Source organism: Camelus ferus, chromosome 11, assembly GCF_009834535.1.
Source record: "Camelus ferus isolate YT-003-E chromosome 11, BCGSAC_Cfer_1.0, whole genome shotgun sequence".
Lineage (NCBI taxonomy): Eukaryota > Metazoa > Chordata > Mammalia > Artiodactyla > Camelidae > Camelus > Camelus ferus.
The window spans coordinates 5,510,245-5,525,962 of record NC_045706.1 but is presented as its reverse complement, the minus strand read 5'-3'; the positions used below and the strand labels follow the sequence as shown (position 1 = coordinate 5,525,962).

General features: G+C 46.7%; 1 protein-coding gene across 1 annotated transcript in view; it reads right to left on the bottom strand.

Moving 5' to 3' along the window:
- C11H10orf90 (chromosome 11 C10orf90 homolog) overlaps nucleotides 1-15,718 on the bottom strand; it is a 211,660-nt gene that overhangs the window by 25,830 nt on the left and 170,112 nt on the right. The window contains 1 exon segment of the mRNA XM_014562609.2: nucleotides 472-756. Within this exon segment, the coding sequence (XP_014418095.2) occupies nucleotides 472-756 (285 nt within the window).

Here is a 15,718-nt window from a genome sequence, read left to right as displayed (position 1 = left end):
CAAAGGCGTCAGGCCCAGCGCACCTGTATATATTCCGTGCCCAGCACACGTGGTGGCCTACACCCCGCAGCCATCGTCCTAGCTCATCAGTTACAGAGGACCACGTCAGCCTGGTGGCCCCGCTGCCCTCAGGGCCGCCACCCCAGCATCTCAGATCCCCCCTAGCTAAGCTCAAAGGCCTGCAGGGCACCTGGGAGTGGACCTCTTCTCAGACTCAGGTGATGCTGGCCTCTTGTGCAGTAGGGCTGGGAATTCCTGACCCATGTGGCACTGCCTTCTCCATGCCTGGGAGGCAGGACTTGCCCACCACTTAAACCTGCCAGTCCTGTCCCTCACTGTGCTCACACAGTTAGAAAAGGGGCAGCTTCGTAAGGGAAGCTTGGGGGAACTGAGGCCCGGGAAGACCCCGCACCGTTTCCCCTCCGAGTACCGAGGAAGAATCACCTCAGCCCTGCCTCCCTTGCTCCTTACCTCGGGGCAACTCTCTCTCTACCTGAACACCACGGTCTTCCTGCGGAGACGTGCGTGAATCTCGGAGGGGGCAAAGGAACCCGGCTACGGGGATTCTGGGCTTCAGGAAGCTTTGCGATGGACTCTCTGCGGGTTCAGAAAGGTCACTAGGCTGACCGCGGTTGCTTGGAGAGCCTGGCCCATCGGGAAGATGGTTAACCAGTCTCTGTTCCGCTGGGGGAGCCGACACGGTCACACGTGCTCCTCCGTGTTGCTTCTCACTGCTTCCAGAAAATACTTCTGGTTCTACCAAAAATAAAATGAGAGTTGTGCTCAAAACTTCTGACGAGCCCACATCTAACGCACTGACGTCTGCACGCCAGGCTCTCCCAGAGACAGGCTACCGGGCCGCGGCGCGGCCTCGGGAGGACGGGAGCCGCAGGTGCAGACGCGCGAGCGGTCTCCTAGCAACGCACGGGCATCGGCCCGGCCCGGCTCCCAGGAGCTCCGCCCCACACACGGCTGCCGTGCACGCGGCCAAGGAGTCTGTGCTCGCTCGTGCCCTTGGAGCACTGAAGACCTTCTCAGCAGCAGGCAGGCAAGGGCGTGGCTCGGCACTGGGGCCAGATGCCTGGGTTCAGATCCCACCTCTACCACTTACACACTGCCTCCTCCACAAAACCGAGGTAAGAGATAACGATATCAAATACTATTTATTTATTACATTTCTTTTTACAATAAATCTACCTATTTAAATAATAAGCAATGTATGTATATAATTTATGTAATTGTATTTACATAATATATATTTATATTTTATATAAATAAAATATATTTAAAGTATTTAATATATAATTTATGTTCTAAAACAATCTATAAATTTTATAATTATATTTTCTAAAATTTATATAATTACATTTTATATAATTATATTTTATACATAAAATTATATAAATTTTATACATAAAGTATGAAATTACAAAAATTATATAATTGTATTATATAATTATTATATTACTATATAATAAAATCGAATTTGCATATTTTAATTAATATTTAATATATTTTATGCATAAATTATAAACTTTATTTTTATACATAAAATTATATAGTTTAATTATATTTTATATAATATATATGGATATTATTAACATGAATATTAAATGTTAAAATCAAGACAACACTATAATGAAATAATGACCCCTGTTAAAGTGTTTAGCAAGTACCTGATATATAGTAAGCATTTACTAAACTTTAGTTATCATTACTACTGCAGAAACATTGATGCCAGGTTATGTCCTATGGCAAGTGTAATAGGCAGGAGGTAATATGCCAAGTCTCTCCATGCTCACCTCCAATAAAGCAGTGGATTTAAAATGTGTACAATGTTTTGCTTGTTGCCACATTGTAATATCAAAGGTCTGGAAACCACCTTACGCCCATCAATAGGTGACTATTAAGGAAAGTATGGGATATTCATGCTTTGCAGCAGTGAAAAAGGAGGCACATGCTCTTGTGTAGATGTGGAACCATCTCTCAGGTACGTTATCAAGTCAACAAAACAAAGTGGAGACAGTGTGTCGGGTCTGCTTCCCCAGCAAATGCTCATCTGCTCAGAAAATCTCAGGAAGGACTCAGAAGATGCTGGGAATGGCATCGTCTCGGGAGAGGGCAGAGCAGGACCAGGAACTGGAGTGGAGGGAAGACTTTCTTTTCACTCTTTTCCTGTTTTATACTCTTGGTTTTCCTTCTTTATCTTTCAGGATACTCCATAAATTTTTAGAAGTTCCTCACTTTAAAGAAGGTAGTAACTCCTCACCAGGCACCGTCTCCTCCCTATTCTGATGCCACCGGAGCGGACACACACGGCCGCCAGTGGGATGTCCACACCTTCTGCTCACCAGGGCAGAAAAGAAGTCCTGGGAGTCACTGGAATAATCTTCAAAGATTCTCACTATTTTTTCTCAGATGTCTTATACAAAAATGAAATAAGCCCGTGGCTACCAGGCACTGATTAGAACAGTGACTTCTTTTAAAATGTCACTTGTCTGCAATTTGTTCCAGCCCCTCTGTCCCCAAGTCCCAGACAGTGAACAGGCTGAGCACGGCGAGGCCATGTGGGGCAGCAGGGAGAGATGGAACACAGAGGGTCCCCTCAGAGCACTTCCCAGCGGTGGCAACTGAGGTGGGAGAGTCAACAAGGGGGTGGACCCCACTTTCCTTTTCTCACAAACCAACAAAACAAGGGTACCTCTTGGTTTCCTGAGCCTGGTACGCAGAAACTACCCCTAAATGGTGGCGGTCACAGACCTTGTCACTGGAGAGGGGATATGGCTTCCTATGGCAGAGTCGGGCTTTCCTAATTTGTACAGAAAAATCTTTCCAACTGTGTATTTCAAAACCTGTCAATTCTGTTTAAGTATGTACTATCATAATCTCTACTCAGCCATAAAAAAGAATGAAATAATGCCATTTGGAGCAACATGGATGGACCAAGAGGTGATCATACTAAGTAAATCAGAGAAAAACAAATATTATGTGATATCACTTATATGTGGAACCTTAAAAAAAAAAAAAACAAGATACAAATGAACTTATTTACAAAGAGACTCACAGCCATAGAAAAAAACTTATGGTGCCCAAAGGGGAAAGGCAGGGGGAGGGATAAATTAAGAGTTTGGGATTAGGCAGATACAAACTGCTGTATATAAAACAGACAAACAACAAGGACCTACTGCACAGCCCAGGGAACTACATTCAATACCTTGTAATAAACTATAATGAAAAAGAATATGGAAGGGAATATATATATTCACTTATATCAGATTATATATATATATAACCGAATCACTATGTTGTACACCAGAAATTAACACAACATTGTGAATCAACTAAACTTCAATTTTGAAAAAATGATAAGCAAAAAAGTCCTAAAATAGCTCTTCCTTTCTCTGTTGCTTTCTTTTATTAGAAGTTCTCTTAAAGAATCAAAAACTTAATCACCAGGGATGCAGTCCCAATCTGCTAGTTCCCTCTGCTGTTAGACTCTTTAAATTAACATATTATTTAGAGATTCATGGAGACCTAACTATCTATCTATTGACCTACCTACCTACCTATTTCTTAATTATCTACCTGGTTCGATGTAAATTCCTGCATGAATGGTTCTGTGCAAGTCAGATGTCCAACTTGTGAGTTGAAAGAGTTAGAACAACTCCCAAGGGGAATGCGGTTGTAAACTGGGGAAAAGAAAAGTGTGCAGCCGAAGAAACACTTCTCTGACAACGTATCGATCAGGCCTTTCTGTGGATTCCGAGACGCACGGTTGTCAGTCACTGGTCCTCAGGCAGGCTGGCCCAAGGCAAGGCAGCCACATCTCTTTTTCCTGTACACTCTGCGTGCAGGCTGGACTTTGACTTCTCTATTCATGCCCCAAATTTTAAACTCCATCACCCCTGTGAAGACCTGTCATGCTCAGGGGCTCTGCCCGTCTTAGGAGAAGTTGAATAAACCATTAGCCTCTGCTAGGCGTTTCTATTTCTTGGACTGAAACGCAAAGCTGGCTTCCTGAGCCTGCCGCTCGGGGCGGGGGGGGTGCTGGGGCACCGTGGGTCTCCTTTAAACAGCGGCAGCCCCTCCATCCCCTTCTCTAAGTTGCATCATCCTCGTGGCTGATATTCTATAGCTCAACGATCCAGCAAACTCGCCTGCCCAGGACTGAGCTGCACACTAGGAACAACCAAAGGACCTGCCCAGCGCTCACGAGTTCCATTAAACTCTTCTCTTGGACTCAGAGTTGAGCTACTGGGACCTTGTACGGTGCTTACTTGTGTTCCTCTAAAACTCATTTTTTGTTGTGAAATGTATTCTATTTATAATTTAAAGATATTAAGCAGAGCCCCCATGTACCCTCCTAGATTAAGCAGAACATTCCGTGGGCTTCAGCCGTCCTCACCGAGCCCCTCCCGGATCACGCTCACCCAGACAGAACCGCTCACCTAAATTTTGTGTTGCTCAATTCATTGTTTTTGTCTGTAATTTTCCCACCTATGTAGATCCCATATACAATGTATTTCCAGTATCAAAGATCTGAATAGCAGGCACAGAGCCAGCTGTCTTAAGGTAAGGACATCATCACATCTGTTGGCAAAAAGCTTTCAGGAGATGAGTTTAGCCGACTGGCTAGACTGCAGCTTCCCTGAGAACTGATGGGATGTGATTCTGGGGAGACAGAGGTGAGCCCTGGATGAGTTCTGAAAACCAGAGGCCGGCCCGGGCTGGCGGGCGGGAAGACTGTCGGGGCACTGGGCTGCACCACCTTTTCTGTTCCCGGCCTCACTGTGTCCAACTGCGGACCTGAGAGCTAAGTTCCAGCATGGCACTTCTCTGTGCTGACATGTGGGCTCTGGGCTGCCCCAGGTGCAGGGCAGGGAGGGAAGAGCGAGGACCTCGTCGACCCAGCACTGAGACCAGCCAGGAAGAGACCTGACCTGGAGCAGGCAAGGCCATCACCAGTGCACGCAGACCCTCGGCACAAAATGAGAAGAAGCTGTCTGTGCCTCAAGACACTTTGCCTCCTTTGGATGGAAAATGTCATCATGAACCAATCTGATAGAAAATGGTGTTTTACTGCTTCTTTCCAAATATTAGGGTGATGCATAATCTTTTATGTTCTTAGACGTGCCCCTGTTGAGTCACTAGCCCCCACGGGCACATGATCCCAATGATTATGGCAATTCAGCTCCCATTAGGAAATGAGCAAGTGGAGGGCGGTCGCTAAGGAGGGGGACCAGCACAGCAGCCAGACTGTCAGAGGAACCGCAAAAGATGAGCGAGAAAACCACGGAAGACACACACCGGCCCAGAGAGCACAGCTGTTTGGGGACACTTAACAGCCCAAGGCAGGTAAATAACATAGAAAACACATTTTAGAATCATTTATCTTCAAATTAGTTTAAATTTGTTACAGGTGTTTTGGTTTTGAAGCTGAAACCAGCTCACTACAAAGATTGTCTCTCAAGGTTTGTGCCTCAGCCCCGTGGACCTTCCTGCCTCCTGAAAACAGACTGGAACCAGCCAATCAACCAAAGAAACATTGCTGAGCAAAGTCGGCTTCCTTGAATCCAAGACCTCATTTTCTCCCACATGTGAATGTTTCCAGAGGTGACATTTTCTCCCCTCAAACATTGGACCATCTTACAACTGACTGTGTCTTAGAAACACAACAACAGGAGAGAAACCCTCACACTATCTGGAATTACAGGACACGGAAGATGAAATGAAAGAAGGTAGAGTTAGTTGATGGCCCATAGAGAAACTGACCAACAGAGGAAGCAGATGAGCTTTTACACTGGACAAGGCTGGTGGGTATTTTTTCTGCTTTTTTAAAAAATTGAAGTATAGTTGATTTACAATATTGTGTTAGTTTTAGGTGTGGAGCAAAGTGATTCAGTTATACATATACATTTTTTTGAGTCTTTTCCATTATAGATTATTACAAGAAATTGAATGTAGTTCCCTTTTTAACTGGCCAAGGTTTCCTCTTGGCTGCAGATGAAAACTTGATTTCCTCATGGGGAAAGGGGTGTCCGTTTTGGTACCCTGCCTCCCACCCGATCCAGACTTCTGTTTAAAATCAGCCAATAATTGTTTCAGCATATTTCTGTGAAATTTCGACAGGGAGATGTTGCAGCCCAGGCAGGGAGGCAGAAAGGGAGGAGAGAGGGGGCAGCAAATGGGATAAACAGCTCCTGACAAAGAGGAGAGGCTGGGGAGGAGAAGCTGTGCTGGGGACCTGCAGGTCCCAAAGCCCGTTCACGCGGTAGGAGCAGAGCTGGAGTTGGCGTCTTCGGGAAGAGGAAGGAGGAGAAATGGGAGCCGGAGGGGAATTGGCTGCAACTTGAAGGTCAGACAGCGAGGATGAAGGGGCGTCCGGAGACGGAGATCGGCTGGGCTGGGGGGAAACACACGAGCGAGTCCTTCCCTTTTCAGGAAACAAGAATTCCTGTCCGTGCCAGCCCTTCCTAGACAGTAAACAGGTTTCTTCTGCTACAGGCGCCAAACTTTTCTCCCTAAAGAAGTAGACTTAACGGGGGTGGGGGTGGGGCGATGGCCAGGAAATAAAATCAGCTTGGGGACAGAGGTGGCAGTAGCTACTGGTCTCTGGAAAGAGCCTTCCCCTTCTTTTGGAACCCAGAGCAGATGGGGTGGGGGGAGCTGTTGTTAGATGTCAATATGGTGCTGGGACAAAATCATGAAGCCCTGGGCTCAGAAGAGCTCTCTGGATGCCGAGGAAAAGAAAATGCAGCATGTTCATTATTACTGTTCTAGGGTCAAGTTTCAAGGTACCATGTGGGGAATTGTGCACACAGCGCTCGTTTACGGGAAAGGCTCATTCAGGCCATGGCTGCAAAGAGTCACATAGATTATCCTGTCCCCGAGAGAGAGTCTAGAATGGACACTAACGAGACGGAGCTGTTTTTCCAATTAGGTCATGATCCTAGACTCTTAAGGTTGTTGAACAAAAGTCTCAAAACTTACAAAAAATATTTGGAAGGGCAAAAATAAAACACACCCACACATACACGGGTGCACACGCGAACCCACACGTGCCTGCCTGCCTGTTTCCTAGTAGAAGGATTACCTTGACAATCTTGCAGGTGATAAGAGACACAGTTCCAGTTAATTATTAGATCATACCTTTCTACCTTCCACCAAGAAAATAGTCGCAGATTTTCAATTTTCCCCATTATCCTTTATTCCAAAGCATGACCCAGATTCCTGAAGCACAGAAAAGGAACATTTTAAGCTTTTCTCAAAACTTGTTGCTAAAGGTTCCAAAAGGGACGATTCGAAGTGATAATTTTTTCATTAAGGCCTATTTTCTTAAAACTTTCTTTTCTCTAAATTGTAAAGGCAATAAATGATCACCATCAAATTTGAAAGACAGCAAATAAAAGTCATTGACAATCTGTCACTCACAAACGTGTTCACGGCGACTTTCTCTGGGAGGTATTGTACATTTATGGGGGAGTCATACATGCCTTTTTCTCTTTATTTCTTTTATTTCCATTTTGGATATAGCTTCTTCCTAGACAGGAGCACCCTCTTCCACACCAGCAGCACATAAAAACGCAGGCTCGTTAACATACTACGGTTTGGGAAGATTTATTGCTACTGCCGGCCACCATTCCACTTTTCTTGATAATTCTGGCAGGATTTCATCTCTCCTTCTCCTCTTGATTTTCCTGGGTGCTCTGAGAATTACCAGGCAGGTAATGCTGCATGGTCAAAATTGATTTTAAAAAATCAAACTGACCTGCCAGATGTCAAAGGGAGCAGCAGAGGAGAATCTTGGTTAAGGCTCCTGCAGAGTGGAATGTTCTCACAGGGCCCGTCCTCATCCCAGGGTGTATGTGTGTGTGTGTACACGTGCGTGCGTGTGTACACGTGCGTGCATGTGCGAGCATGCATGCAGTGGGGGAGGGGTGGCCCCGGGTCAGACTTTTACTCCAGTGTCCTCATCTGAGTTTTCAGTACTCCAGAAAGGGAGAAAACAAAGTTCAGTGTGGGTCTCTCCTGCTCTTTCAAAGGAACTGTTGACCTCTTTATATTCGATTCAACTATCTACTGAGTACCTACCACGTAGCAGGTAGCGTTATAGAGCACTCGGGATGCAGCAGTGCAAACAACAAGACCCCTGATCTCCCGATTCCTGAAAGAGCGTTCACTCCAGCCCTTCCTGTCACCAGTAACCATCACTTCCACTCCACTCCACCCGCACAACCAGTGACCATCACCTCTACTCCAGCCCTTCTACGGCCAATGACCATCACCCTCCACTCTAACCTCCCCTACCAATGACACCACCTCCACTCCAGCCAATGACCATCACCTCCACTACAGCCAATGACCATCACCTCCACTCCAGCCAATGACCATCACCTCCACTCCAGCCCCAACTCTACAACCAAATTCCATACCTGAAATGTATCCATACCCAGAGCTGCTCTTCTTCTGAACCAGTAAATCAAACCGTCCCACTCTCTGACCACACACAGTGACTCTTATAGCTCACAGAACACTACTCTCTCCATACCTTTAACATCATCCCAGAAGACCTCAAGTCCTAATCATCTCTGTGGAAAACTTGGCTGGCTGCCTACTCGGTATCTATTCATGTCTTTTTTCTTACTTCGAGAATCTTCATTTGTTCAAGACAGTAGTGGGGTAAAAACCGTATTTTGCTGTGGTCAGCTACTACTATGCCCAGTGAGATATAAACAGGAGTCCTCTGGGAGAACTTCTGGGAAAGTCTCAAGAGGGATGTCCAGCTGGTACTCACTGTGGATTTGGATGTGATGGCTGGAGCCCTGGCAACTACCCTGAAAGCATAATGATGAGGGTCACCTCAAGAAAAGGGGAGCAGGAAGCCAGAGGCTTGAGTTCCTGACAATGCCATGGGCAGGCCGTGCCTGCCCCAGACTGCCCACCCCTGGATTCCTTTGACAACAAGCATAAGCCCTTACATTGTCAAGCCACTGCTTTTTGGATGTGTAGTTACTCAAAATTAGACACAAGCTGTAATCGATCTAACCCCATGGATGGAGGTCTGGGTCCAGATCGGCAGGTTAGCGGCAAAACAGGTCTGAGTCACGGGGGGTGCCTTGTTAAACCCAGAATCCAGGATGGCCCAGCTTCAGCATCTCCAACTCGGGAGACACGAAGCAGGGCCCGAAACGGGCATGTCTGAGTTCCCGGGGTGGGGGTGGGTGGGTACTAGGCTGCTATTCCAGGAACCACACTTTTGAGACCTACTAGGTTATAACGCAGTGAAGAAACAAAAACAAAAACAAAGTTTTGTGACTCAGCACCTTGCTATGAAAAATGTGGTCCACAAACGCCAGCGCCAACACCTGGGACCTTGTTAAAGGCAGGGCCTCAGACCTCACCTCTAACTCCGAAACCAGAATCTGCCTTGGAGCCCCTTCCCAGGAGGGCACGGCACAGACTGCACGCCCAGAGTCACCCCAGGGTCCCTGCTCGTCACAGCCCTCCAGAGGCTGAGGGCGGCTCCACCTGGCCCTCTGCTTCTGCACCCCTGAGGGTGGGAGGAAGGGCACAGACTGTCTGCACTGGCCCATCAGGGCTTCCACTCCCAAGCCCTTGAATCGCTCAGTTTCAATGGCCAAAGTCAGTTTCATTGGTCAAAGCGGAGGGACGCGCAGTCCTGCCGTGGACCTCTAAGGGGATGAAGACTGTGAAAGAAGTTTTAAAGATTCCCAGGTTAGACTTCTGGTTTCCCAGCCTCTCCTACCCCTGCAGCTATGCTCAGACCAGGCACTAAGGACGTTCAAAAAGGTACAAGTGTAAATGTAACCACTAGAACAAAGATACAAATCTTCTTAAAAACCAGAAAAAACATTATAAATGAAAAGCAATGACTACATATCTTAGAGATGGCAGTTAGCAAACAGAACAAAATACAAATTACAAAATTATGACAAAGTTGGCACCAAACATCAGTCATTCCAATGAATGCAAATGGACTTAACTTGCTCCTTAAAAGAAAAAGATACTCAGTGCAGCTTACAAGGGAAGGGAACATGGGCAATGCCCGGCAGGGCTGCAGGTGAGCCCACCTTTCAGCCCAGAAATCCCACCACTAGGAACCCACTCTCGTGGGCTCACAAGATGGTCCACACACCTCGCCTGTGACACCGGCTGGCTGGCTCTTGTCCTCTGTCAGTAAACAAGCCAAGGGCAAAAGGCACAGATCTAAGGGCGGCGGGTCGGGCGCCCCGGGAATGACAGCCCTATACAGAACAGACAGACTTCACTTGGACAAACCAGGCGCAGATCCGGTGCTGAACTGAGGGTGTTGCCTCCTGCCCTGAGAAATTCAAATGACCAAACCAAGAATGAATCCGATGTGTGGGAGCTGACTGACAGAAACCAGCAGGGTCCCCAAGTTAAGGAACACGTCAAAATGATGTAGAAAAGGCCCTTTTGAAAGCCAAAGGGCAGCAAAACACAAAACGTGTTAGTATCTCTAATGATACTAACACTTGCAGGCAGCTTAGGGTGGCCTCCAGCCAAACCAGCGAGAGAGGACTCGTCCAGAGCAGATTAAGGACAGATGAAGGCCTTAATCCCCTTGGACGGGTCTGGCGTAAACCCCGGGAGGTCCAGCCACAGGCAGACCTTGCTGTTCCCACATTTGTGAACGACACCCTACGGCAGCGTCTGCACTTGGGCGCTGAACGTTAGCACGTTGCGATGCTGCCTCCGGCCCCAGCAGGGCTGCCGCTCTCGCGCGGCCTGCTTGCCTTCTGGCAGTGATTTCAGTATATACTGCATCTCCCCCTTCTTTACAAAAATGAGTAGAAAACGGGCACAGGACTCTGCTTGGGACTCACTGGACACAGTTCGGCTGAAATGAGAATCATCAGGTGTTGGAAGCAGCCGGCCTTTCAGCTGTACTCGCGCCCCTGGACGCCAGCCAGGAGCTGGTTGATTTCGTGCTGAGTTGTGAAGGAAATGAACAAAATTAAAGAGCCGATCTGAAGTGCTTAAAAGGATCAAAGACTGGGCCTAAAGAGTGAGTTACAAAATTAGGGATTTTACAATACCGCTGAGGGCTCTGATCTCAGAATTCCCTTTCTCAAAATGTTTTCCGGGACACAGTCAACTTCCACGTGTGTTTTCAGGGCTCTGACTGTCCGGAGTCCCCTATTTCAGTGCTTTGGGGGGCTTCGGCCAGGAAGGAGACGGGCTTGCCTGACACACAATACCTCCACTTCCTGCCTTTCCAGGTCAGTCGGCTTCCTCCCTCCCACCCCAGTCAGACCCTCGTTTCCATGACAGGATCTGGAAACCCCATTTGGGGAAGATAAAAATACCTCAGAGGGTTCCATGTCAGGAAAGGAAGTGAATTCCAGGGCTGTGGGATTCCCGTGGAAAAGGCCCCGGGTTCCCCTTCTCAGCACGGTGGGGACCGCTGGAAGCACTTCCTTGCCTGGCTGACAACAGTTTTCTGGTTTTCCCAGACGCTTTTTTCAAACCTCAATCATGTCATCCCAAACTCAGCGGGGAACATGTGGCGCTGTGTGCTTCTAAGAATGCTGCCCCCTTTGAAGAACTACTTTTGAATATCAGAACTGGAGAGACTGCCCAGGGCCTCTGCAGCGAAGCACATGCCACATGAAAAAAGCTAAGCCGAGTGAGTCAAGCGGCCAAAAGAGCGTGAATCCGGGCTGACCAAGTCGCAGTCCAGTCCGAACGCAAAGGGTGAGACCCTTGACAGGAGCTGGTTTTCTCTGCCTCCATCTCCCGAAACTACTAGGCTTGTATATTTCATGTCCTCTCATTCCCTGGTCCCTCCCCAAATGACCATCATCGCCCAGTGAAATAAACAGGTAGCACTGTACCCGATAAACGCTCACTTTCTAATCCCTCCCGTTTCACGTAGACTTACTTCCTCACTTATTTCTCGTCATAAAAAACAGCATATTTATTTTATGGGCTTGCCCTAAGAGGCAACTTCGGCATAGGAAAACGGAAAGACGTTCAACTGTTTCTTAAATGCTGCAGTGAATATTTGTGTCTAATAGAAGAATTTCGCTTACACCCTAAAGAGGGGAGGGATTTCTTTGCAAAAAATAAACTTATCACTATCTTTACTGAAAAAAAAATCATCATTTTGGAGCAAAGTGGAAAAGGCAAAAATCACAAAAAATTACAAGCTCCTTCTGAACCAATATCTAATACACGACTCTGGGGAAAGGAGAGACCCCTGTGTACTTTTATTCAGACTCATATTGGCCAGGAGAGGAAATAACTTCCTTCTGACATTTTTAAATGTTCAGTTAATACAGCTGAGTGTTCTTTTATATAAACGTGCACCACTGGCAGTGAATTATACAGAGTGACTATAGGATGGGCACTGTTCCCCCTATACCAAAACCCTCGTCTTTTTTTTTTTTTTGGCAGAATATCTGGATTCTTGATTTCAAAGCACTGAGGAAAAAAAAGACAGTTGATTGGTTTTCATTGGGCTTTTAAACTTCTAAACACCCCTATCAAGTTTTCTAAAAGTTCTCTTAGAAAGGCAGTTCGCCTGGTTTCCACCCTCTGGTTCTGTCCAGCTCCTGTTGTCCTTGGAGCTACTGTTTCTCCTTGATGCCTTTCAAAGGAATCTTTTGGTCCAAGCTGCAGGGCGAGTACAGTGCCCTTTAAAACGCGGAGTCTCCAGGCAGGCAGTTTTCAGGTTGCATTGGTGCTTGTTGATTTGTTTAAGAAAACACCTCTTAAAATGGTCCCAGTTAACATCAGACATGTTCGCATCCAGGGAAGCAGGTGAAAGACACAAGGAAACTGTGCCATTTGTGCTCCGTGTCTGTAAGTCCACAGTTAGTTCAAACTTAAACGTTTTTGAAAGTGGTCGTTTGTGATAGGTTAAAAAAAAACTTCACAGAGAACAGTTTTCAGACAACTGAAAGTCACTTCTCGATAACTCTGTACCATGACTCACTGTCTCTGTATTTGTTGATTAACCAGAAATGGCATAAACAGGTTTGTAAAATCCTGCACCACATTTATTAAAACATCCTGATGCATCTCAGCATGGTTTACAGTGTCCCCCAATTTCCTGGACAGCAGAGATGGGGACATCAGCTACTTGGAATCCCACAAGGTCAGCTCCATTGACTCGGTACCTGCTCCATCCCTCAGAGAGGGTGGGGCACAGGCCTCCCCAGGATGCCAAGTTTGTGCCCAAGACATCCTCTCAGAAAGATGGAAGACATTCAGAACACACAGGATGGAAAGAATCAGGAATACACATTTGGAGATCTGGGGTCTACTCCCTCCTGGTTCTGCCTCCCATTGACCAGTGATGGTGCACCGGTCAGCCCGCCAGCTGGCCTCAAGTTTCTCATCTATACAATGGGATAGTAATCATCCTACTCTGTGAGAAGGATATGGGACAATGTGAAAACTTAAAAACTGTAATGCACTGGGCAAAGGTGAGCCTTTGTTATAGTTTGCCCAGCCTTAAAGTGGTCCATATCTAAAGGACAGACTTAAAAATATGACCCTTAAGTGATATGGTTAGACTTTGTCCTTTCTTTCAAATCTAATAAAAAATACATACCCAAGGAGGCACAGAGAATGAAGACAGTTTGTTCATTCTTTGTTCCAACCCCACGCCCAAAGTCTCTTTCCTGCCCATGTTGCCAAATTGACTGGATGAAGGCCAGTGAAGGTCAACGCGGGTCAGGTTCTGTGGCCACCTTATATAGTGGGATGGGCACGGTCCTTTGCGTGGGACAAACCGAGCCATCCTCCCGGCCCTGCGGGAGCTCTGGGGGAGGGGACTCTGCTCTCCAGCTCCAGTGACCTTGTGCTGTCCCATGACTGTGCCAGGCCCCTGCCCTGAATCATGCAGGGGCTTTTCTGCCGGGGAACAAGCAAGAGAGAAAGGCGTAGAGCCACCTGCAGGAGCTGGAGAAGATCAGAGGCCCTTGGTGAACTTCCAGTGCAAACACCGTGAGCCTGAAGGGGGCAAACACCAGCCCCGCCTCTTCTGCATCTTTTCTTTCACCCTTCTCACCTTCAAAGGTACCCTGACCACTTTGGTCAGATGTAGAGGAATGCAAGTCTCCGCACTGGGGTGGGGAAAGGGGCGAGGAGCATACCGCGAGCTTCATGCCAAACCTCCACCCCACCCCAGGCCCCTGTGGGCATCAAACACAGTCAACCTACACATAGAAACAGAATTTCTTGGAAAAGTCCAGTCTCAGTGGGACAAGGTCTAGGTCACATAGGTATGCCCTGGAATCGGGGAAAAGATTGTAGTGAGAAGAGGGTTCAATCAAGGCATGGGGTTTCCAATAAGCACAGCAGATCACCCGCTGCCCAGAGCTGGAGGGTTTGGGGTGGGCCAGAGAAGAGGTCTCTGGGTGCTGAGCCCCCAAGAGACCCTGATGGTTCAGTCCCAACTCATCATGAGTGGAGCCAGACTTGGATAAACCCACCTCAAGGACACAGCTGATGAAGTGCGCTGCAGAGAGTCCTGGCCGTGGCCGTGGCTACGGCCTGCTGTGATTTACACGCTCGGGGATAACTCCTTTCCTTCTGAAGATGCCTTTCTCCCATTAAGGCTAATGGGAGTCATATGGCTGCAACGAAGGCATTTCATTTTCCAGATTTTCTAAAAATAAAATGTGGTGAAGGAAAACATATGTATTGTTTCTATTTGGGATCGTAAAAACACAAACAAAAGGAATCAGAGAGATTCACAGCCCCAGAGATCTCGTTCCTTCCCTATTATAATAGCAGATAGGTTACTTGTCATTAAGTAGGTTCAGGTGGGGGATGATCTGGAGTCCTGCTCAATTTATTATACGAGCACCGTTTAAGTAACGGTTTTCTTTTTATCCATTGAAAAATACATCCCATCTTTTCTTTGATGATCAGGCTACGGAAAGGTTTTCTGAGCTGGCAGACTATGGAATGGTCCTGTATCATGGTTCACAATAAGAGCTGTATTCCAGAAAAGTTTACTGGAAAGAAAATGATTTACAAGGAAATTTTATTTTCCTAACGACTTTCATTATTCACTTATAATTATGTACAGTAAGGATTTAATCAGTATCTCTCAGATGTTAAAAACAAAAACAATCACAGTTAAAAACACCAACATCCTTTTTAACTTACACGGTTAAAGGTGGTGGTAAAATGTTAGAATTCAAAACACCAACAGCACCCTGGGCCAGGCTCAAATCTTCACAAGGTAGCAACTCTGAAAATGAACTTCCTGTCTGCCTTGTCTCACTTAAGAGTAGTATTTTATTAAAACTGGCAAAATTTGCTCAGTCTTCTATTGGCATTAACATTCCTAATCTCCCTCTAGGATCATTTCACTGTGTGTTTTACTCATCCCATTATTTGAATTTGCAGACATCTTTAAACATGGTCACACCTCTGTGCACAACTGGGTCCAGTGCTTGGAACCTACAGACACATCTAGTCACTGTCCAGCAATGCGGGTTCCCCCCGGGGGACCGATGAACACACAGTGGTCTGCTCACCATCTCCTATGTCTGAATGTGACTAAGTGGGGCTTGAACTAAGCATCCTGTCCCTTAATTTAGTGTCTTGTTTATGCCCAAGTCTAGGCACTACTTCAATTCCTTCCTTCCCTCCACTCTGCACGGAATACATCTGCCAGTCCTGTAAAGTCTACCCAACACCTACCTGGAGCCAT